Raw genomic sequence first — 21,980 nt, 5'->3', positions numbered from 1 at the left:
AAGAGCCGTACCCCACTAAAACCCACAAAGCACTATTTGTCAGACACTGTCCTAAATGCTTTACGGTTATCTTATATTTATGTTATGTTTATTCCTATAGGGTGTAGATACTGTTGTCTGCACTTTATATCCGTGGAAACAGGTGCATAAATTAAGCAACATAGCTAAAGCTTTCACTTGCCTAAGAGCTGGGATTCCAGCCTAGGTAGTCTGGGTCTTGAGAACAAGCTCTTTCCCCTTGCGGAGCAGGTAAATATGTGTACCTTGAAGGCATGATGGATCCCATGCCTGACCAGAGAGGCTGGGCCTCAGCTGGTCTGGCAGAGCTGGGACTGGAACCCAAACCTAGATTCCTAGAACAGGTCCCAAACTCACGATTTGACAAGATTTTAGGCAGTGTTCCCACATTGAGTATAGCGAGTTGCAGTTGCAATAAGCCAGGTGATGTTACAGTAACATCCCTAGTATCTCTCTGGCACAACTAACTTTTATTCCTGTTCAAGCTCCAGTGTTTAAACAGTAGGTTATCAGGGGGATTCTGCCTGTCACCCAGGCACCCGAGTTGATGGAGGCCCCATCTCATCACACACTTCCACGAGACAGGAATAGGGAACCTGGTGAACTCCATACAGGCTCTAAAAACTTCCACCCAACATTTATTTCATTGGCCAAATCACGGCATGACCATGACTAACTTCAAGGAGGCCAGGAAAATACAATCCTAACATGTGCCTGGAAGGAGAGGGGAATCAGAATGTTTGTCAACAGATCTGATGACTACTACAAAGACTTTGTTACGTTACGGTCAGTTTATATTTCTAGCATGGTCATGGTTGCAAATTAAATTTTTTAGTTAGATCCTGGTAAGAAGGAAAACCTTGAACCTATGCAAAGAATTCTGTCAACATGTAAGTGGAGCGATCCGCTGGCCACCATCCTAGTAGCCTTGTGAACAAGGCCAGTTGATGTATCATATCCTCTACAGAAGCGGTGCCACCATTTACAAACATGACTTGTTGACAGATATATTAGAATTACAGTGAAATTTATGATTAGTACCATCTCGATCCAACGTACCTTATCAAAGGCCTATTGTGCTGTTTCTGAATGATTTATAAACATACTTGTCTGAATCCCACTTTCTGCGGTTGTCATCCTCAAGTTCTGAGGAGTCGTTAGCTTGTGGAAAGTCCTAATAATTTTCTATATTAAGATGTCCTAGAGCAGTAATACTGGCATAAGGTTAGCCATATAGGTCAATGGAACAGAACTGAGAGTTCAGAAATGAATCCTTATATTGATACTTAGTTGATTTTTGACAAAGGTGTTAAGACAAGTCACTGGGGAAGGGATAGTCTGTTCAACAAATGAGCTGGGACACCTGATTACCCACAGGCAAAAAGATGAACTTAGACCTTCAACTCATACCATATACAAAATTAATTCAAGATGGATCACAGACTTAAATGTAGCAGCTAAAACAATAAAATTTTTAGAAGAAAACAGGCGACCATCTTCCAGACCCTGTGTTAGGCAAAGATTTCTTAGATTAAAGCTTCCATCCATCATTTATGGATGGAACACAGTCCATCACTGAAAATACTAATAAATTGGATATTATTAAAATTCAGAACTTTTGCACTTCAAATGACACCATTAAGAAAATTAAAAGACAAGTTCAGACTGGAGGACATATTTGCAAAACATATACCTGATAATAAGGATTTTATCCATAATGTACAAAGAATGCTTACAACTCAGTAATAAGAAAACATACAGGGGCTGGCCCCTTGGCCGACTGGTTAAGTTCGTGTGCTCCACTGGGTGGCCCAGGGTTTTGCTTGTTCGGATCCTGGGTGTGGACATGGCACTGCTCATCAAGCCATGCTGAGGCGGTATTCCACATAGCAGGGCCAGAAGGACCTACAACTAGAATATACAACTATGTACTGGGGGCTTTGGGGAGAAGAAGAAGAAAAGAAAAGAAAAAAATGATTGTCAACAGATGTTATCTCAGGTGCCAATGTTTAAAAAAAAAAAGAAAACATACAACCCAATCTAATAATGGGCAAAAGAAATGAACAGACATTTCATCAAAGAAGGTACACAAATGACTAATAAGTACATGAAAAGATGTTCAACATCATTAATCATAAGGAAAATGCAAATTAAAACCACAATAAGATACTATTTCATATCCACTAGAATGGCTATAATAAGACAGACAAGAACACACTTTGGCAAGGATGTGGAGAAATTGGAACCCTCATACATTGCTGATGGAAATGTGAAATGGTACTGCCCTTTGGAAAACAGTGCGGCAATTTATCAAATAGTTAATTGTAGGGGCCGCCCCAGTGGCGCAGTGGTTAAGTTTGCACGTTCCGCTTGGGCGGCCCAGGGTTCACCGGTTCAGATCCTGGGTTTGGACCTGTGCACTGCTTGTCAGGGCCATGCTATGGTAGGCATCCCACATAAAATAGAGGAAGATGGGCATGGATGTTAGCTCAGGGCCAGTTTTCCTCAGCAAAAAGAGGAGGGTTGACGGCAGATGTTAGCTCAGGGCTAATCTTCCTCAAAAAAACCCCCCAAAAACGTTAACTGTAAAACTGTCTTACAACACAGCAATTCCACTTCTAAGTATCTACTCAAGAGAAATGAAAATATACATCCATATGAAGACTCCCATGTGAATATTCATAGCAACATTATTCAAAATAGCCCCAAACTGGTAATAACCTAAATGTCCATCAACTGGTGAATGGACAGAGAAAATGTGTTGTATCCATACAATGGAATATTATTCAGCAATAAAAAGTAACACATGCCCTGTCATGGATGAACCTTAAAAACATTATGCTAAGTGAAACATTATACTAAAGTGAAAGCCCACTTGTATGAAGTCCAGAAAAAGTAAATTTATAGAGACAGAAAGTAGATTAGTGGTTGCCTGGGTCTGGATTTAGGAACAGAGATTAACTATAAATGGGCATGAGCGGGGAGGAAAATGTTCTAAGACTCATTTACGGTGAGGTTGCACCACTTGGCAAAATCATTGTAAACTTTAAGTAGGTAAATTTTATGATATGTAAAATGAATGAATGAATGATTGCCTATAGAATACTCTCCTTTGCAATTGGAGCATATAGGTAATCTGATTCTGATTTTTCTGTGTGTGTGTGTGTGTGTGTGTGTGAGGAAGATTGGCCCTGAGCCAACATCTGTGCCAATCTTCCTCTATTTTATGTGGGATGCCGCCACAGTGTGGCTTGATAAGCGGTGCTAGGTCTGCACCGGGGATCCAAACCTGCAAACCCCAGGCTGCTGAAGTAGAGCACGTGAACTCAACCATTACACCACTGGGCTGGCCCCTGTGATTCTGATTTTGTGGGGTGTGCCCATGAAGGGGCATATTCTAAGGAATTTAGCATCTGGCTCCATCAAAATCTATCATCTGAGCCAAACTTTGAGTTGGAACAACACGGCAATCAAGGAGGGAGTCTGTTTTGGGTGTAGATGTAGACAACACCAATAGAGATATTTAGGAGAGTGGCCCATTGACCAAAGACGTTTTTAGAGAGAGTGTTTGTTCCAGTTGGCACAAGTATGGTCTACTAAATTGAGGGCTAGAGACCAGAGCCAGGGGAGAGGAAAAGGGCTGCAGCATATGACTAATCAAAAAAAGAACATGAAGCACATTACCAAAAATAGCTACACAATAACCACAATCACAGCTCCTTCATCAACTTCACTCATTCCTTTAAAATTAGTTCTTATTACCTGTTCGTGGCCTAGCATCTCCCTCCTTAGAAGTCCTATGCTCCAGGGCAGGAATTTTTCTGGAACTCTCAAGCCTCAGGGCTCTGACAGGTTGAATCATCTAAGTGTTAGTTATGGTGGTGATGTCAGGTCCATGAGTCTATTTTCCTGTCAGTCAATTACAGCAGAGTCTTTAGGAAAACAAAGGAGAGAAGAGGAACTCTTTGTTGACGGGACCAAATGATCTAGTAAACCTATGAATGTCCAATAGCAGAATGAAAGAGAGAAGAATTTTCACTGGGGTGTCATGGAGCAGAGGGTGAAGCTACTGGTGACTGCTGTCTTTCACCGCGTCTCAGGTAACGGCTACTTTGAGGAGAACATTCAGAACCTGGGGAAGGAGATTTTGTCTTCTCCACCAAATTATTTTTGATAATTCCCTTTGTCCTGTTTATTTGCCTGAGCTGTGTGAGTGATACGGACAGTGTATGTATTTAGAAGTCTTGAGGGACATACATTCTATTTTGTAAGATGGACACTAAAATTACTATCAATAATAAAAGGTCATTTTAAACAAAGGCATAAAATCATCTTGGAAATAAATTTGTTGACAGTCATCATTCGCACACTTGCATGTGAATGTGAGTATGCCTTTACTCATTTGGGCGCAGCCGCAATCACTGAAAATTCACAGTTACAAGCATTTACCTTGTATAAAAGTCATCTAGAAAGAATGAGCTCCTCTCTTTGCTGTGACTTCTTCCTCTGCAACGTGGGACGCGATGAACAGGGCAGCTCTTATAATGCTGATAAGCTAATTTTAAAAACATGGAGCATACCAATTATACCTAATTATTTTTAGCATCTCTCCTTGTATCCTTCTTTACTTATGAGTGCCATGCTGTGAGTGAGCAAGTTTTTTGTGTATTCTAGCAGCTGTCTGGGAAGTGTCAAGTTGATTTTGGTGTAAAAGTTGCCTTGATAGTTTTATTCTTCTGAATTTATGGCCTGATCTAGGACAAGGGAAACAGAAAAAAAGTGTTGTCAGGAAACAGCCTTAGTCTTGGTTGTGTTATCAATAAGAAAACTATATTTTATAACAATCTCGTCATTAAGAATTTTAGCTTCTCTAGAATTGAGGATTCCTATTATTTTGTGTTACAACATGACCTGAGAGCATGATATGAATCAGTACAAAGTCAAAAAACTTAGCATGCTTTTTGAGAAGTTAAAGTTCACATTTAGGCTGGGTAAGCATCTACACTCTGCTCTAATGGGAATATACACAGGAAACAAACAAACAAAAAACTTTATTTCTTCATGTTAAAGGTAGACTGTATACTCAAAGGCCATTTTTCTTATGAGCGACCAATATTGATTAAAGCTTTATACTTCTTAAAATAGAAGTAATCGAAGAAGCACTTCTGGAATGGCAGAGTAAGGACATCTGAAAACCCACTCCACAAAAGCAGTAACACTGGCAAAAATTGTCAAAATCAACTTTTCCAGAACTCTGGAAATGATAACCAAAGCTTTCAACAAATCTAAGGAGAATTTGTTCAAGGAAAATGGCTGAATCTCAGTAGGAACAGTGAGCTTTGTGGCATTTTGACTTACTTTTTCCCCCCGTCCTCCTCTCCTCAGCTCCATGGTGGCCTCCCAAATCAGTAGTCTCACACCTACAGTAGCTAAGAAAACCAGCGGCCGAGCAGCCACTAGAGGGGGCAGAGTGGGTATGGAACTCCCCCCAAAGCCCTCTCCCTAGAGAATTGTCACTATGTTATCTACCTGGAAGCTCCAATTGAGAGCCCCATTCATAAGGCTAGTCTTTATTTGACCTGACACAGCGCTCACACAATGAGAAACCTTATCCCTAGGAGTTTGTCTAAACCATCAACAGCAAATTTTTGACACCCCAGCTGCCTGAGGCAGGAATACCAGTTGAGGCAAACAACAGGCTGGCCAAAAAACTTAAGAGGAATAGCAGTGAATGAGACGTCAATAGACGGCTTTGAAAATCTCTGACACATTCCTGGAGAACTAGAAATCCACTCACATTTGCAGAACTGAGAGTACACCCAGGAAGTCCCTGAGAAGGCTCTGATCGCTCATCTCTGGTGACCTTGAGCCCCTGCTCAAGCAGGAAGTGAAGGATAAGGCAGAATAACCTGCCAGAGCATTGAAAGCTTGCTTGAACCAACATACAGAGTCCCTTGGCAAAGAGTAGGAGGCTTATTGCTTCAAGGCATTTAAGGAAGTTTCTATCTAATCACGAGCTGACCACTAAACTAACTGGGCAGAAACTTCAGTGACTACCATGACAAAGACAAGAGACTTTACAGAATTAGTCCATGAAAGTCGATAAACAAATAAACAGGGATGGCATTAAGCCCTGGTTGGGGAGATCCGATTTCCAGAGTTGCCACATTATATTATGTGAAATATCCAGTTTTCAACAAAAAATATGAGACGTGCAAAGAAACAAGAAAGTGTGGCCCATACACAGGGGAAAAAAAGCAGTCAATAGAAAGTGTCCCTGAGGAAGCCCAGATGTTGGACCTATTAGACAAAGACTTTAAATCAGCTATTATAACGCCAGCCCAGTGGTGTAGTGGTTAAGTTTGCATGCTCCACTTGGGCAGCCTGGGGTTTGCAGGTTCACATCCCGGGCACGGACCTACACATCACTCATCAAGCCACACTGCGGCTGTATCCCACATACAAAATAGAGGAGATTAGCACAGACGTTTGCTCAGGGACAATCTTCCTGACCGAAAATAAGTAAGTAAGTAAATAAATAAATCAGCTATTATAAATAAGAACTAGAGGAAACTATGTCTAAAGAACTCAAGGAAAATATGAAAATGAAACCTCACCAAAGAGAGAATATTAATAAAGAGATAGAAATTATTTTAAAAATGAAATAGAAATTTGGGGTAGAACATTACAATAATTGAAATTAAAAATTTACTAAAACTTCCTCAACTTGATAAAGAATTCTACAAAAAGAAGCGAGAGCTACCACCATACTTAATGGTGAGAAACTTGAAGCTTTCCCACTAAGATCTGGAACAAGGCAAGGATGTCCACTCACCACTCCTTTTCAACTGTATACTAGAAGTTCTAACTAATGCAATAGGACAGGAAAAGGAAACAAAAGGTATACAGATTGGAAAGAAAGAAAGAAAACTGTCTTTGTTCAGAGACAACATGTTTGTCTATAAAGAAAATCCGAAAGAATTGACCAAAAAACTCCTGGAACTAATAAGTGATTATAGCAAGGTTGAAGGATAAAGGTTAATATAAAAAAGTCAATTCCCTCCCCACATACTAGCAATAAACAAATGGAATTTGAAATTTAAAAAAATATATCATTTATAATAGCATCCAGAAAAATGAAATACTGAGGTATAAATCTAACAAACTGTGTGCAAGATCTATATAAGAAAAACAATAACATTATGATGAATGAAATCAAAGAAGAACTAAATAAGTAGAGAGCTATTTCACGTCCATGGATAGGAAAACTCTACATTGTCATGATGTCAGTTATTCCAACATGATCTAAAGATCCAATGCAGTCTCAATCAAAATCCAGCAAGCTACTTTGTAGATACTGACAAACTGATTCTAAAATTTATATGGAGAAGCAAAAGAATCAGAATAGCCAACAAACTATTGAGAAGAACAAAGTTGGAAGACTGACACTGGCTGACTCCAAGACTTAATATAAAGCTACACGAATCAAGACAGTGTGGTACGGGCAAAAGAACCGACAAATAGATCAATGAAGCAGAATAGAGAGCCTGCAAATCGACCCACATAAATATACCTAACTGATCTTTGACAAAGGAGCAAAGGCCATACAATGGAGCAAAGACAGTCTTTTCAACGAATGTTGCTGGAACAAGTAGACAGCAACAAGCAAAAGGATGAATCTAGACATAGACCTTACACCCTTCACAAAAAGTAACTTAAAATGAATCACAGACCCATATGGATTGCAGATGCAAAACTATAAAACTCCTGTAACGTAAGAGAAAATCTAGGTGATCTTGGGTTTGGTGATGATTTTTAAGATACAAAACTAAAGCATGATCCATGAAAGAAAAAATTGATACGCTAGCCTTAATTAAAATTAAAAATTTCTGTCTGTGAAAGATATTGTCAAGAGAATGAAAAGACAAGCCACAGACTTGGAGAAAGTATTTGCAAAACACATATCTGATAAAGGACTGCTATCCAAAATATGCAAAGAACTTTTAAAACTCAATAAGAAAACAACCTGATTTAAAAATGGGCCGAAACTTTAATTAACAGACACCTCACTAAAGAAGATAAACAGATGGCAAATAAGCATATAAAAAGATGCTCCACATCATATATCATCAGGGAAATTGCAAGTTAAAACAATAATGAGATAACACTACACACCTATTAGAATGGCCAGAATCTGGAACACAAACGCTGGAGAGGATGTGGAGTAACAGGAACTTTCATTTATTGCTGGTGGGAATGCAAAATGGTACAGCCACTTTGGACGACAGTTTGGCAGTGTCTTGCAAAACTAAACATACTCTTACCATACAATCCAGCAATCATGCTCCTTAGTATTTAGCCAAATATGTTGAAAACTTATGTCCACACAAAAATCTGCACATGGATATTTATAGAAGCTTTATTTATAACTGCCAAACCTTGGAAGCAACCAAGATATCCTTCAGTAGGTGAATGGATAAATAAAATGTAGTACATCCAGACAATGGAATATTATTTAGCATTAAAAGGAAATGAACTACCAAGCCATGAAAAGACATGGAGGAACCTTAAATGCGTACTACTAAGTGAAGAAGCCAACATGAAAAGGCTACCTACTGTATGATTCCAGCTATATGACATTCTGGAAAAGGCAAAAACTATGGAGATCAGTGGTTGCTAGGGGTTGGGAGGAAGGAAGGACGAATAGGCAGAGCACAGAGTATTTTTAGAGTGAAAATAGTCTGGATGATAGGAATACACGCCATTATACATTTGTCCAAACTTAAAGAATGTGCAACACCAAGAATGAACCCTAATGTAAACTACGGACTTTGGGTGATTAAGATGCATCAGTGTAGGATGTTTATAATGGAGCAAGCTATGCATATGGCAGGGTGGGGTAGGGAGCATATGGAAAATCTCTGTACCTCCCCCTCAATTTTATTGTGAACCTTAAGCTTCTCTAAAAAAATAAAGGTGAATTAAAAAATATTTACTAGATGTGCTCAGCAGCAGATCTGAAGTGGCAGAAGAAAGAATCTACAAACTTGAAGACAGAAAATAGAAATCATCCATTTTTAAATACAAAAAGAATGAAGAAAAATGAACAGAGCCTCAGGGACCTGTGGAAATACCATAAAGCACACTGAAATGTGCACAACAGGACTCCTAGAAGGAGCAGAGAGAGTAAAGGCATAAATAATATTTGGAGAAATCATGGTCAATGCCTCTCAAATTTTATAAAAAACATTAATCTACACATCTAAGCAGGTCAGTGATGTTCAAGTAAGATAAACTCAAAGAAATTCACATTTAAATATACCAGAGTCAAACTACTGAAAGACAAAGAGAGAATCTTGAAAGCAGCAACACAAAAAAGATTCATTTATAAAGGATCCTCAATAAGATTAACTGCTAGTATCTCATTAGAAACGATGAAGGCCAGGAGGCAGTGGGGTGGCTTACATTGGTCTCCTCTGATCCATGGCGGATACATTCCAAGACCTCCAGTGGATGCCTGAAACCATGGATAGTACTGAACCCTACATTTACTACGTTTTTTTCCTGACTAAGGGGCTAACAGGAGGGTAGCACATACAGTGTGGATACACTGGACAAAGAGATGATTCATGTCCTGGGCAGGGCAGAGCGGGACAGTTCGAGATTTCATCACACTACTCAGAACAGCACACAATTTAAAACTTACAAATTGGGGCCAGCCCCATGGCCAAGTGGTTAAGTTCACTCACTCTGCTTCTGCAGCCCGGAGTTCACTGGTTCAGATCCTGGGCATGGATCAGTATGGCTCATCAAGCCATACTGAGGCAGTGTCCCACATAGAAGAACTAGAAGAGCCTACAACCAGGATATGCAACTATGTACTGGGATCCCTTGGGGAGAAAAAAAAAGAAGAGGAAAACTGGCAACAGATGTTAGCTCAGGGCCAATCTTCCTCACCAAAAAAATTAAAATTAAAAAACCTTGCTAATTGTTTATTTCTGGAATTTTTTCATTTAATACTTTCGGACTACAGTTGACTGCAGGTAACTGAAACCACAGAAAGAGAAACTGTGGATAAAGGAGGACTACTGTATTCAAAATGCTGAAAGGAAAAGACTGTCAACCTAGAATTTTATAACCAGAAAAACTATCCTTCAAAAATGAAGGAGAAATTAAGATTATGCAAGTAAATCAAAACTGAGAGAATGTGTCACCAGCAGACTTTCCTTATAAGAAATACTAAAGTTTGTCCTTTGGGCTGAAATGAATGGACACTGACAGTAACTTGAATCCACAGGAAGAAATGAAGAGCACCAATAAAAGTTACCACATAGAAAAATATAAAATATGGTATAAACGTATTTATGTTGTAACTCTTTTCTTATCCTATCTAATGGAAAAAGACAGCTGCATAAAGTAATAATTATAAAACTGTGTTGATATGCTTATAATGTATAAAATGTAATTTGTGTGATGATAATAGTACAAAGCAGTGGAGGAGGAAATGAAGTTATATTGGAGCAAAGTTTTGAACACTCTTGAAACTTAGTTGATATTATCTGAACTAGACTGTTATAAATTGTGATATTAATTGTAATCCCAGAGCAACTACTAAGAAAAAAATCAAAGAATATAGCAAAAGAAACAACAGAGGAATTAAAACAATACACTTGAAAATATCTATTAAACACAAAAATAAGGTAGTGATGGAGGAACAAAAAAGACAAAAGACATATATAAAACAAATAATTATATAATGTCATAAACCAATGTTACCTCAACAAAAAATAAATAAATAATAAACCAAACAAAAACCAAATAAAATTGCAGATGTAAAACCCATAGCATTAGTAATTACATTGTATATAAAAAGATTAAATACTCCAATAAAAAGGCAGAGGTTGGCAGATAAAAAAAATCATTATCCAACTATATGCTGCCTACATTGGCCACACTTTAGATTCATAGACACAAAAAGTTGAACTTAAAAGGATGGAAAAAGATATATCACCCAACAAATAACCAAAGGATATCTGGAGCAGCTATGATGATATCAGACAAAAAGAATTTAAAACAAAAATTGCTAAGAAGCAAAGAAAGGGGGCCATCCCAGTGGTGTAGTGATTAACTTTGCATGCTAAGCTTTGGTGGCCTGAGGTTCACAAGTTTGGATCCTGAGTGTGGACATAGCACTGCTTGTCAAGCCACGCTGTGGTGGCGTCTCACATAAAATAGAGGAAGTTTGGCACAGATGTTAGCTCAGGGACAATCCTCCTTACAAAAACCAGAACCAAACCAAATCAAACCAACAAACAAACAAGAAGCAAAGAAAGGCATCTCACAGTGGTAAAGTGTCAATCCATCAGGAACACATAACAATTACAAACACAAATGCACCAAATAACAGAGTCCCAAAATACACAAAGTAAAAACTGACAGGATTGAAGAGAGAACTACACAATTCAACAGTAACAGTTGGAGATTTCAATACCTCCTACCAATAATGAATAGAATAACTAGGCAGAAGATCAACAGGGAAGACCTAGCAGATACCTATAGAATATGCCAACAAACAACATAAGAATATACATTCTTCTCAAGCGCCTGTGGAACATCATATGTTAGCCAATAAAAAAGGCACGAATACATTTAAAGTAATTGAAATAATACAAAGTATGTTCTCTGACTACAGTGGAATGGAATTGGAAATCAATAAGAGAAAGATTTAGGAAATGCACAAATATATGTAAATTAAACAACAAACTCCTAAATAATCAATGAGTCAAAGAATACATCACAAGAGACATTAGAAAATATTTTAAGATAAATGAAATAAAAATGCAAAATATCAAAACTTATGAGATGTAGCTAAAGCAGTGCTTAGAGGGAAATTTAGGGCCGTAAATGCCCATATTAAAAATAGAAGAGGCCAGCCCCATGGCCTAGTGGTTAAGTTCGGTGCGCTCTACTTTGGTGGCCCAGGTTCGGTTCCCAGGCATGGACCTACACCACTTGTCAGTGGCCACGTTTTGGCAGTGACCCACATACAAAATAGAGGAAGACTGGCACAGATGTTAGGAACATTCACCCTGAGCAAAAAAAGGAAGAAAGAAAGATTTTTAAATCAATAATCTAACCTACTATCTTAAAAAAAAGAGAAAAAGAGCAAAATAAACCTAAAGATAGCAGAAAGAAGGAAATAATAAAGACTAAAGCAAAAACAAATGGAATAGAGGATGGTAAAACAAGAGAAAAATCAACAAAACCAAGAGTTGATTCTTTGAGAATATTAACAAACTGATAAACCTTTAGCTAGATTGATCAAGATAAAAAGAGAGAATCAAATTACTAAAATCAGGAATAAAGGAGGAGATGTCACTATTGTCCTTATAGAAATATAAAGCATTGTAGGAGAATACTATGAACAATTGTATGCAAATAAATTAGAAAAAATAAATGAAATAGACAACTTCCTAGAAAGATACAAACTACCAAAGATGACATGAGAAGAAGTAAAAAATCTAAGTATACCTATAACAAGTAAAGAGACTGAATTAGTAATTTTAAAACTTCCCACAAAGAAAAGCTCAAGCCCAGATGGCCTTAGTGGTGCATTATATCAAATGTTTAAAGACTAATTAAGGGGGCCAGCCCTGTGGCCAAGTGGTTGAAGCTCTGCGTTCTCCACTTCAGTGGCTCAGGTTTGCAGGTTTGGATCCCAGGCATGGACCTACAGCACTCATCAGCCATGCTGTAGATGCATCCCACATGCAAAGTAGAGGAAGATTGGCACAGATGTTAGCTCAGGGCGAATCTTCCTCACGCACAAAAAAGATTAATTAATACCAATCCTTCACAAACTCTTTCAAAGAAGAGGAGGGAACACTTCCAAACTCATTTTATGAGATCAGTATCACCCTGATACAAAATCTGACAAAGACAAAGATATCAGACAAAGAAAAAACTACAGGCCAATATCTCTACGAATAAAGATACAAATATCCTCAACAAAACACTAGCAAACTGAATCCAGCAACATATAGAAAGGATTATACACCATCACCAAGTATGATTAATGCCAAGAATGAAAGTTGATTTAACATCCAAAAATAAATTGATTTAATATGCCATATTACTAGAATAAAGGACAAAACCCACATAATCATCTCACTTGATGCAGAAACACCATTTGACAAAACCCAAAATGTTTTCACTGTAAAAGCAAAACAAAACAAAACACTGAACAAACTAGGTATAGAAGGGAATTTCCCCAACCTGACACAGGGCATCTATGAAAAACTCACAACTAACATCACGTTCAACATCAAAAGGCTTTCCTCCTAATATCAGGAATAAGACAAGTATATCCATGCTCATCATGTCTATTCAACATAGCACCAAGATTGTAGCTAGGGCTATTAATCAAGGGGAAAAAAGGCATCCAGACTGGAAAGCAAGAAGTAAAACTAATTCTATTCACAGATGATATGACATTGTATACAGCAAATCCTAAGGAATCCACAAAAACATTATAACCACTCATAAATGAGTTCAGCAAGTTCGTAGGATACCAGATCAATGTGCAAAAATCACTTGTACTTCTATACACTAGCAATGAACAATACGAAAATGAATTTAAGAATACAATTGCGGGGCCGGCCCGGTGGCGCAGCGGTTAAGTTTGCACGTTCCGCTTCTCGGCAGCCTTCCTCAGCAAAAAGAGGAGGACTGGCAGTATTTAGCTGGGGACTAATCTTCCTCAAAAAAAAAAAAAAATACAATTGCATTCATAATAGCATAAAAATAATAAAATACATAGGAATAAATTTAAAAAATGAAGTAAAAGACTTGTACACTGAAAACTACAAAACATCCTCAAAAGAAATTTAAAATCTCAATAAATGGAAAGAATTCCCATGGTCATCAATCAGAAGACTTAATATTGTTAAGAGGGAAATACTCCCCAAATTGATCTACAGATTCAACTCAGTCTTTATCAAAATCCCAGCTGGCTCTTTTGGAGAAATTGACAATCTGGTCCTAAAATCCATATGGACATGCAGGAGACCCATAACAGCCAAAACAATCTCAAAAAACAACAAAATTGGAGGACTCACACTTCCCAATTTCAAAATTTACTACAAAGCTACAATAATCCAGACAGTGTGGTAGTAGCACAAGGATAGATGTATAGATCAATGGAATAGAACCTAGAGTCCGGACTGTTGACAAGAGTGCCAAGACAACTCAATAGGGGGAAGAATAATTTTTTCAAAATATGGTGCTGGGACACAAGTGGATGTTCACAATCAAAAATATAAAATTGGACCCTTATTTTATACCATATACAAAAATTAACTCAAAATGGATCAAAGACCTAGATTTAAGAGCTAAAACTATAGAACTCCTTAAGAAATCACAGGGGAAGAGCTTCCTGACATTGTATTAGGCAATGATTTCTTGGATATGACAGCAAAAGCACAGGCAACAAAAGAAGAAATAGATAAATTGGAATACAACAAAATCAAAAACTTCTGTGCATCAAAGGACAGTTAACAGAGTGAAAAGGCAACCTACAGAATGGGAGGAAATATTTGTAAATCGTATATCTGATAACGGGTTAATCCATAATATATAAGGAACTTCTACAACTCAGCAACAAAAAAACATATAACCTGGTTAAAAAGTGGGCAAACTACTTGAATAGACATTTCTCCAAAGAAGATATACAAATGACCAACAAGCCTATGAAAGATGCTCAACATCATGAATCATTAGGAAAATGCAAACCAAACCACAATGAGATATCACCTCACACCCACTAGGATGGCTTCTATTAAAAAAAAGGCCAGCCCTGGTGGCCTAGTGGTTAAGTTCCGTGTGCTCCACATTGGTGGACGAGGTTCGGTTCCCAGGCACAGACCCACACCACTTATCTATCAGTGGCCATGCTATTGGCGGCAGCTCACATACAAAATAGAGGAAGATTGGCAACAGATAGTAGCAGCTCAGGGCGAATCTTCCTCAGCAAAAAGAGGAGGATTGGCAACAGATGTTAGCTCAGGGTGAATCTTCCTCAGCATACACACAAAAAAAACCCCAAAAAAACCCAAAATCCAGAAAATAACAAATGTTGGCAAGGATGTGGAGAAATTGGAACCCTTGTACACTGTTGATGGGAAGGTAAAATTATACAGCTGCTATGGAAAACAGTATGGCAGTTCCTCAAAAATTAAAAACAGAAGTACCACATGATTCAAGTATTCCACTTCTGGGTATATATCCAAAAGAATTGAAAGCAGGGTCCCGAAGAGGTATTTGTTCTCCCATGTTCATAGCAGCATTCTTCACAATAGCCAAGAGGCAGAAGCCACCCAAGTGTCCATCGATGGATGCACAGATAAATAATACGTGGTATACACATACAAGGGAATATTACTCAGTTATAGAAAGGAATGAAATTCTGACACATGGGTGAATCTTGAGGACATTATGCTAAGTGAAATAAGTCACAAAAAGACAAATACTATATGATCCCACTGATATTCGGTACCTAGAGGAGTTAAATTCATAGAGACAGAAAGAGGAATGATGGTTGCCAGGGGCCAAGGGGAGGAGGAAATGGGGTAATGTTACCTAACAGGAATAGAGTTTCAGTTTTACAGGATGAAAAAGTTCTGGAGACTGGTTGCACAACAAAATGAATATACTCAACATTACTGAACTGTACATGTAAAAATAGTTAAGACAGTAAATTTCTATATAGTGTGTATTTTACCACAATTTTTAAAATGGCCATCAAAAATCAGTTAACTACGTTTACAGAAATGCTTGATGGTGAGATATCATCATTTATCAGATTTGAGACAATTTTTCTCTGTAACTCTTGACTTCTGTGCCCACCTGGCTGCTCATAAATTAACCTGATAGCTGTCATTTAAACTTATCAGTATGTGCGAGGCTTTTCCATATATAATTCTCAACAATGTTTCTGGTGAGCAAACTAAAGCTCAGCAAGGTTCAGTGACATTTCCCAAGGCTGTATGAGGAATGGAGCTATCATTGGGTTCCTAAAACCTGGGTTCTTCTCCACAAAGCCTCATGTCCCTCAAGCTAGCTTTATCTTAATAACCACTTGGGGTACCTCAAAAATTCAGATCCCCCTTAGAGATGAGCAATTCTCTAGATTTTGATGAATGTTGAATGTGTGGATCCTGGAATGAGTAAATTAACCAAGAGATAAATGAAAACAGGAGTTGAATAAATTGACAGACTAATGGAGCCTCGGAGAGGGTGGGGTCTGGAAAAGAAGGAAGAACAGGAGGAGAGCCAAGGAGGAGAATTACATTCTGTGCTTACCAGAACTCTTACAGTCTACCCTGCACTGAGGTCAGAGACCGCTGGGGACAGTCCAGGGGCCTGGAGCAGTTGCCAGCCTGGAGAGAGGCCAATCCAGACGCAGCTGCGTGCTCCCAGCAGCAAAGGAGGCTCAGGCAAGACGCCCTAAGGAGGGAGGGGTGACAGGGGCACTGGTGGGTTTGTGTGTAGGGGAGGGGCCTATCTTTCTTTAGAAAGATCACTCTGGCTTCTGTGGGGAAGGTGACGTGAAGGGGAAGAAATTGGAGGAGGGAAGACCTGACCCTAAACAGAGCCAAGGGAATTGAATTCCAGAAAGGTTTTCGGAGGGACCCTTGCAAGGTCTTGTGGATTAACTGCACGTGGGGATGGTGAGGGAGAGGAAGGGGTCTCTGTTCTCAACTTGTAGGTACTTCAGTGACAGAGCCCAAAGGAACAGATCTTTAATAAGTAGGGTTGAGGGGTGAGGAGCAGCCATGAACAGAGAAGGGGGCCGTCACTTTTGCCGGTCCCTCCCATGACTCTAAGTGCTTGTCTGGTTGGCTGCTCCAACATGGGGGATTTTTATGTTATCCCTCAGGCCCAAGGGTCCTTGCATTTGTTTTTTGAGGGGTAAGGTAGCGATCTGGTGCATTAGCCTAGAGAGAGCTGAGGAGGCCAGAGTCACGAAGGGAAATGGCTATTAGAGAACAGGAAATGGCTTTCAGAGAACAGGGAAAGAAAAAGCCTGAGCAAGCAAAGCTGTTAAAAATCACCACTCTCCGCTTCTGTATCATTTAACCAAACACCAGCCTGTGTGTTCTGTCACTTGATTCTCACACTGCTCTGGAGAACTCAGCGGAGCTGGGTCACTGCCTTCCCCAGGTTAACAGGGGTTCTAAGCTGGCATGGGAGCCCAGGGGATCCGGGATGTAATGGCAGAGCACTTGCTGGACAAGGATGAGGGCACTGTGTATCTCTGGCCCTTTTCCGGGGAGCCGGGCATCGACGTGAACTATTTCATTACTTTTCTCAGGTAAAGTCCAGAAACAGGGAGATCTTAAGCCAAGTCCAGAGAAAAGGTGAGAGCACAGGCATCTCCTCCGACTTGGGAAGACTCCCCCAGCGCCCATCTACTAACCCCAGATCCCTTCTGAGCCCTCCAAGCCTGGGGTGAGGGAGCCCCCTTTGCCAACTTTCTCTGCCTCGGCCTCAGGGAGCCTCAGGACCCCAGCAGAGAAGGAAGAGGGTCTGCCCCATCCTTCACTGAGGAGATGGGGAGACTGAGGCAGGGGGTGAAGCAGTTACCCTGCATGGAGCTCTCTTTCCTCAGGCCTTGGTGTCCCTAACCACAGCTCCCTCTGCAGGGACAGAAAGACATGGCCTGGAAATTGATACCACTTCTGCTGCTTCTGGCCTGGACAGCCTCCACATCCAGCGCCCGGGACAGGACAGACCTGCTCAACGTCTGCATGGACGCCAAGCACCACAAGGCAAAGCCGGGCCCTGAGGACAAGCTGCACGACCAGGTGAGGATGGAACGGGGTTCCAGTTGGGGGCCGGTTCTGACAGGGAAGAGGAAGTCAGGGCAGTGAGGGAAGAGTTGAGGGGTCAGACACCCCCAATCCTTATTGCTGTGGGAGAAGATGAAGGTGGGGGGGAGTGGTGGAGGTGATTTTAGACGTGGCCTCCTCAGAAAAGGATACCAGGTCACCAATAACATGGAACAATCATTTCCTGAGCAGCTACTAGGTGTCATGTGTTTTCTGTATGCGATTTCGTATTTCCAGTGGTCCTTTGATGTAGGTAGATGATACTCTCCTCCACATGACACAGTTGAGGAAACTGAGGCCCAGAGAAGCACATGGACACAGAGGAATGGGACATGACCACCCCTTGTGGTGGGGAAGGGGTAGGACTGGGTGGGTCCTCCAGGGGTTTGGAAGGTGAGAGACCGTGGGGGAGGATCGCTCTTCCTGCCTTCACTCTGTGCAGTCCCATGGAGGGCCGAGGGCAGAAGAGGAGAAGGCCCTTCTGACTGTGATACAGGGTGTGGGAGCTGTCCATTCATACATTCTGTAAAAAGGTACGCCAGTTGGTTGCAACCCTCATAGACTGAATGTCTCCTTTTCATGAAAATATTGTTCAGACTCTCTTTTCTATCCTGGAATGAAATTCAAAGCTAATAGAACCTATATGTGCATTTAATTTAAAAACATCAACATAACTCTCTATCTGTAATACAAAGGAGAAGCAAAAAGAAAGTAATTTATAATAAAATCATATACATTTCAACATGTCAGTTCTCTGGTATGACCACATTAGAAATCATTAGGAAATAGCATGTTTGCTTTATTCACAAAATCACTATGAATGGGGCAGCCACAAATGACGATGGATACAGGTGTAATCGACTGACAATTTAAATGCTATAAGATACTCTAAGCAGTGTTGCCATGGAGGATAGAATTTTCTAAAATAGTGAAGAACTCCAATAAAACAAAACAAAAAACTTAGTACTATCCTCCTTTTCATGGTATTTGCAGTCTTGGAAAACCCATTCTATATTAAAAACTTGCTAAAATTTGGTATGTCTATTGGTAAGATGGAGTTTGATTTAGCTTTAGGAAATCATTAAGTAGGTCTTTCATTTACTTTTTTTTCCTTCTTTTTCTCTCCAAAGCCCCCCCAGTACATAGTTGTATATTTTTGTTGTGGGTCCTTCTAATTGTGGCATGTGGGATGCCGCCTCAGCATGACCTGATGAGCGGTGCCATGTCCACGCCCAAGATTGGAACCATGAAACCCTTGGCCGCTGAAGCGGAGTGCACAAACTTAACCACTTGGCCACGGGGCCAGCCCCTCATTTACTTTTCTCAGCAAACATTTTTGTGGGCCTGCTATGTGTCTGGCACTGACCCAGTACTGGGGACACAGATCCTAATAACTGCTGAGAATAAAGCTCTTCAACATGCAGTATTGCATAGCTTGTTTCTTTTCTCTTTTGCTCAAAATGTCACCTTCCAGTGAGGCTTTTCACAACCACCCTATTTAAAATGTCAACCATCATCCCATACTCCACATTCCCATTCCTGGCTGTAATTTTTTCCATATAGCTGATCATGTCCTGACACACCATATTTTTTCTCTTTTAGTTTCTTACTGTCTGTCTCTCCTGATCAGAATGTAAGTCCCATGAACACATATTTCTGTCTGTTTTGTTCTCTGCTGTAATCTCAGCATCTAGGACAGTGATTGACATAGAATTGGTACTCAATAATTATTTTTTTAATGAATAAACAAATTAAAGAAATTTTTATAAAATGCTAAGGGCTGAATAAATGATGGCTACTGTTCCCCCAAGACAGGGTTTCCTCCTAGGCTCCCACAACCCTCTGTTCACACTGTGGTAATTGAGTCTCTCCCCAGACAGGAGTTCCTGGAGGCCAAGGACAGAGGGGTGCTCACAGCAAGTGTTCCTAGGACAACCTACCTTGGGCAGGAGAGCAAGAACCAAATGGGGGGAGGCTAGAGGTGGCAGAAGGCTGTGGTGGGGGAGGACCTAGTCCTGCGTCTTGCCCTCCCAGTGCAGTCCCTGGAAAAAGAACGCCTGCTGCTCGGTCAACACCAGCCGGGAGCTGCACAAGGACACCTCCCTCCTGTACAACTTTAACTGGGACCACTGCGGCAAGATGGAGCCCGCCTGCAAGCGCCACTTCATCCAGGACACCTGCCTCTATGAGTGCTCCCCCAACCTGGGGCCCTGGATCCAGCAGGTACGCGTGTCTCCCTCACCCCAGCCCAGCAGGCTGCCTTCCAGCTCAGTTAAGGCTGCACATGCCAACATCCCTGGCTGAGAGGAGCCCTCCCTCCCCACCTCCCATCCAGGTGGACCAGAGCTGGCGCAAAGAGCGTTTCCTGGACGTGCCCCTGTGCAAAGAGGACTGTGAGAGCTGGTGGGAGGCCTGCCGCACCTCCTACACTTGCAAGAGCAACTGGCACAAGGGCTGGGACTGGACCTCAGGTGGGGGTTTGGCGGTGGGGAGATGGAGGCGGGGTTTGGAAAACAGGGAGGGGGGGCGTTTGAGGATTTGGGGTTGGGTGTGGATTTCTGGGAGTGGCCAGAAATGAGCTTTGGGCCCAGGGGCTGAATGTCTGCACCCACCCTCTGTCCCCCTGCAGGGTCTAACAAGTGTCCAGCTGAGGCCACCTGCCGCACATTTGAGTCCTACTTCCCCACGCCTGCTGCCCTGTGTGAGGAACTCTGGAGTCACTCCTACAAGGTCAGCAACTACAGCCGAGGGAGTGGCCGCTGCATCCAGATGTGGTTCGACCCGGCCCAGGGCAACCCCAACGAGGAGGTGGCGAGGTTCTATGCCTTGGCCATGACTGCTGGGGCCATGTCCCATGGGATGGGGCCTCTCCTGCTCAGCCTGGCCCTGATGCCGCAGCTCTGGCTCCTTGGCTGAGCCCAGCCCTCCACAGACATCCCCTCTGCCTGTCCCCAGCTTTGATGACCAGGCTAGGCTCAGCTCAGCTCCTAAGCATGCCTTCATCCACTACCCATCCCTCTGTCATCCAGTTCCTGCTCCATGGCGGGGTTCGGGGGTTCTCTGACAGCCAGTTCCAATAAAAAGAACAACACAACCACGTCTGATGAATTATTTTGGTTGTGAGTTTGTGGGTGGGTAGAGGACAGATTCCATAGCTTTTGGATTCCTTCACATTAGAGAAATGAGATCTTGATTTCAGTCTCAGCTCTGCTACTGTGTGTGTGAAAGTGAAATAGTTGCTTGACTGCCCAAACCTTAGTTTCCTCCTTAATCAAATGGGGACAATAATCCTTCCTTCCCTCAGGGTTGTGAAATATAAAGGAGCTGTTGCCTAGAAAGTGTGTGAGCCCAGTGCCTGCACATAATAGTGCTCAGGGATTCTGCTGCTCTGGTAGCCCCAGATGAGCCAGGTCCAGGGCTTCATTATTTCTACTGTACCTCCCCTACCCCCAGCCTTGTCTGCCTGGCTCTGGGCTCAGCTCTGCAGTGGAGAACCTGGGGATGGGAGTCCAGGGAAGGCTCTGGATTGCCGGGGCAGGGGGCGGGGAGCGAAAAAAATTCACACACCATGTGGATTGAAGGGGCAGAGTTGGGGCTCCGGACCCTCAGAGGAGGAAGAGAGCCAATTAGGGAGAGCAGTCTGGGAGGTTCCTGGAAAGGAAGTACTCAAGAGCCTTGAACTGGTCCAGCACTGCTGTGTTGGAGATGCAGCTGGAAGAGGGGTGGGAACTTCTATGGGCTTCCCAGGGGCAGGAGCCCAGCCTCTCCTCTGGCACCTTTGTCCCCTCCTGGCACTGGTAGATGTGCCTATCCTGGAGGGTTGTTCCGTCTTCGCACAGCCCCCAGGAGCTGGGCCTGAGTTGACCTCTGGGTCTCCTGCTTCTCCACTTCCCCTGGGTGAGTCTTTGTCTCCACGTTCGGGAAGGAACACCAAGTGCGTGGGTCATCTTTCCAGGACTAGAACCCAGGTGTGAAGACTCCTAGTCCAGGTCTCTCCTCGTGGCACCGCAGTGCCCATTCATGCCACACTCACCTTTCCTCACACCAAGAGGAGACTGATGGGGGAAGTCAGGT

At 41.6% G+C, this 21,980-nt stretch overlaps 1 protein-coding gene and 1 long non-coding RNA gene across 12 annotated transcripts; one reads left to right on the top strand and one right to left on the bottom strand.

Moving 5' to 3' along the window:
- Positions 1 to 629: 629 nt before the first annotated feature.
- On the bottom strand, positions 630 to 5,480 carry LOC139084183 (uncharacterized). Its single transcript, XR_011541564.1, has 4 exons — positions 5,377 to 5,480; positions 4,468 to 4,772; positions 3,781 to 3,950; positions 630 to 1,956 (listed from the first exon to the last, which is right to left on the bottom strand). It is a non-coding gene; the product is annotated as an uncharacterized lncRNA (long non-coding RNA).
- On the top strand, positions 3,946 to 21,000 carry FOLR2 (folate receptor beta). Of its 11 annotated transcripts, XM_070625946.1 has the most exons (7): positions 3,946 to 4,118; positions 16,392 to 16,511; positions 17,390 to 17,435; positions 17,721 to 17,882; positions 19,941 to 20,129; positions 20,242 to 20,377; positions 20,536 to 21,000. In XM_070625946.1, exons 4-7 carry the CDS (start codon positions 17,733 to 17,735, stop codon positions 20,820 to 20,822), a joined length of 762 nt encoding a protein of 253 aa, XP_070482047.1. In that variant the 5' UTR covers positions 3,946 to 4,118; positions 16,392 to 16,511; positions 17,390 to 17,435; positions 17,721 to 17,732; the 3' UTR covers positions 20,823 to 21,000. The 11 variants fall into 11 exon arrangements, with proteins under 11 accessions (XP_070482047.1, XP_070482049.1, XP_008515819.2 ...); XM_070625948.1 differs by lacking the exon at positions 17,390 to 17,435 and having other exon boundaries at positions 3,958 to 4,118; XM_008517591.2 differs by lacking the exon at positions 3,946 to 4,118 and having other exon boundaries at positions 16,320 to 16,511.
- The last annotated feature ends 980 nt before the right edge of the window (positions 21,001 to 21,980 follow it).

This window comes from Equus przewalskii, chromosome 6 (genome assembly GCF_037783145.1).
Source record: "Equus przewalskii isolate Varuska chromosome 6, EquPr2, whole genome shotgun sequence".
Lineage (NCBI taxonomy): Eukaryota > Metazoa > Chordata > Mammalia > Perissodactyla > Equidae > Equus > Equus przewalskii.
Note: the sequence above shows the minus strand (reverse complement) of the source record. Positions and strands in the feature narration are given on the sequence as shown.

What these genes read in the sequence shown, in the direction of transcription:
- FOLR2 (XM_070625946.1), top strand. Translation starts at nt 17,733, where the DNA reads ATGGCCTGGAAATTGATACCACTTCTGCTGCTTCTGGCCTGGACAGCC. An exon ending in AGGACAAGCTGCACGACCAG is followed by an intron (nt 17,883 to 19,940) that starts GTGAGGATGGAA and finishes TTGCCCTCCCAG; the next exon opens with TGCAGTCCCTGGAAAAAGAA. An exon ending in GGGCTGGGACTGGACCTCAG is followed by an intron (nt 20,378 to 20,535) that starts GTGGGGGTTTGG and finishes GTCCCCCTGCAG; the next exon opens with GGTCTAACAAGTGTCCAGCT.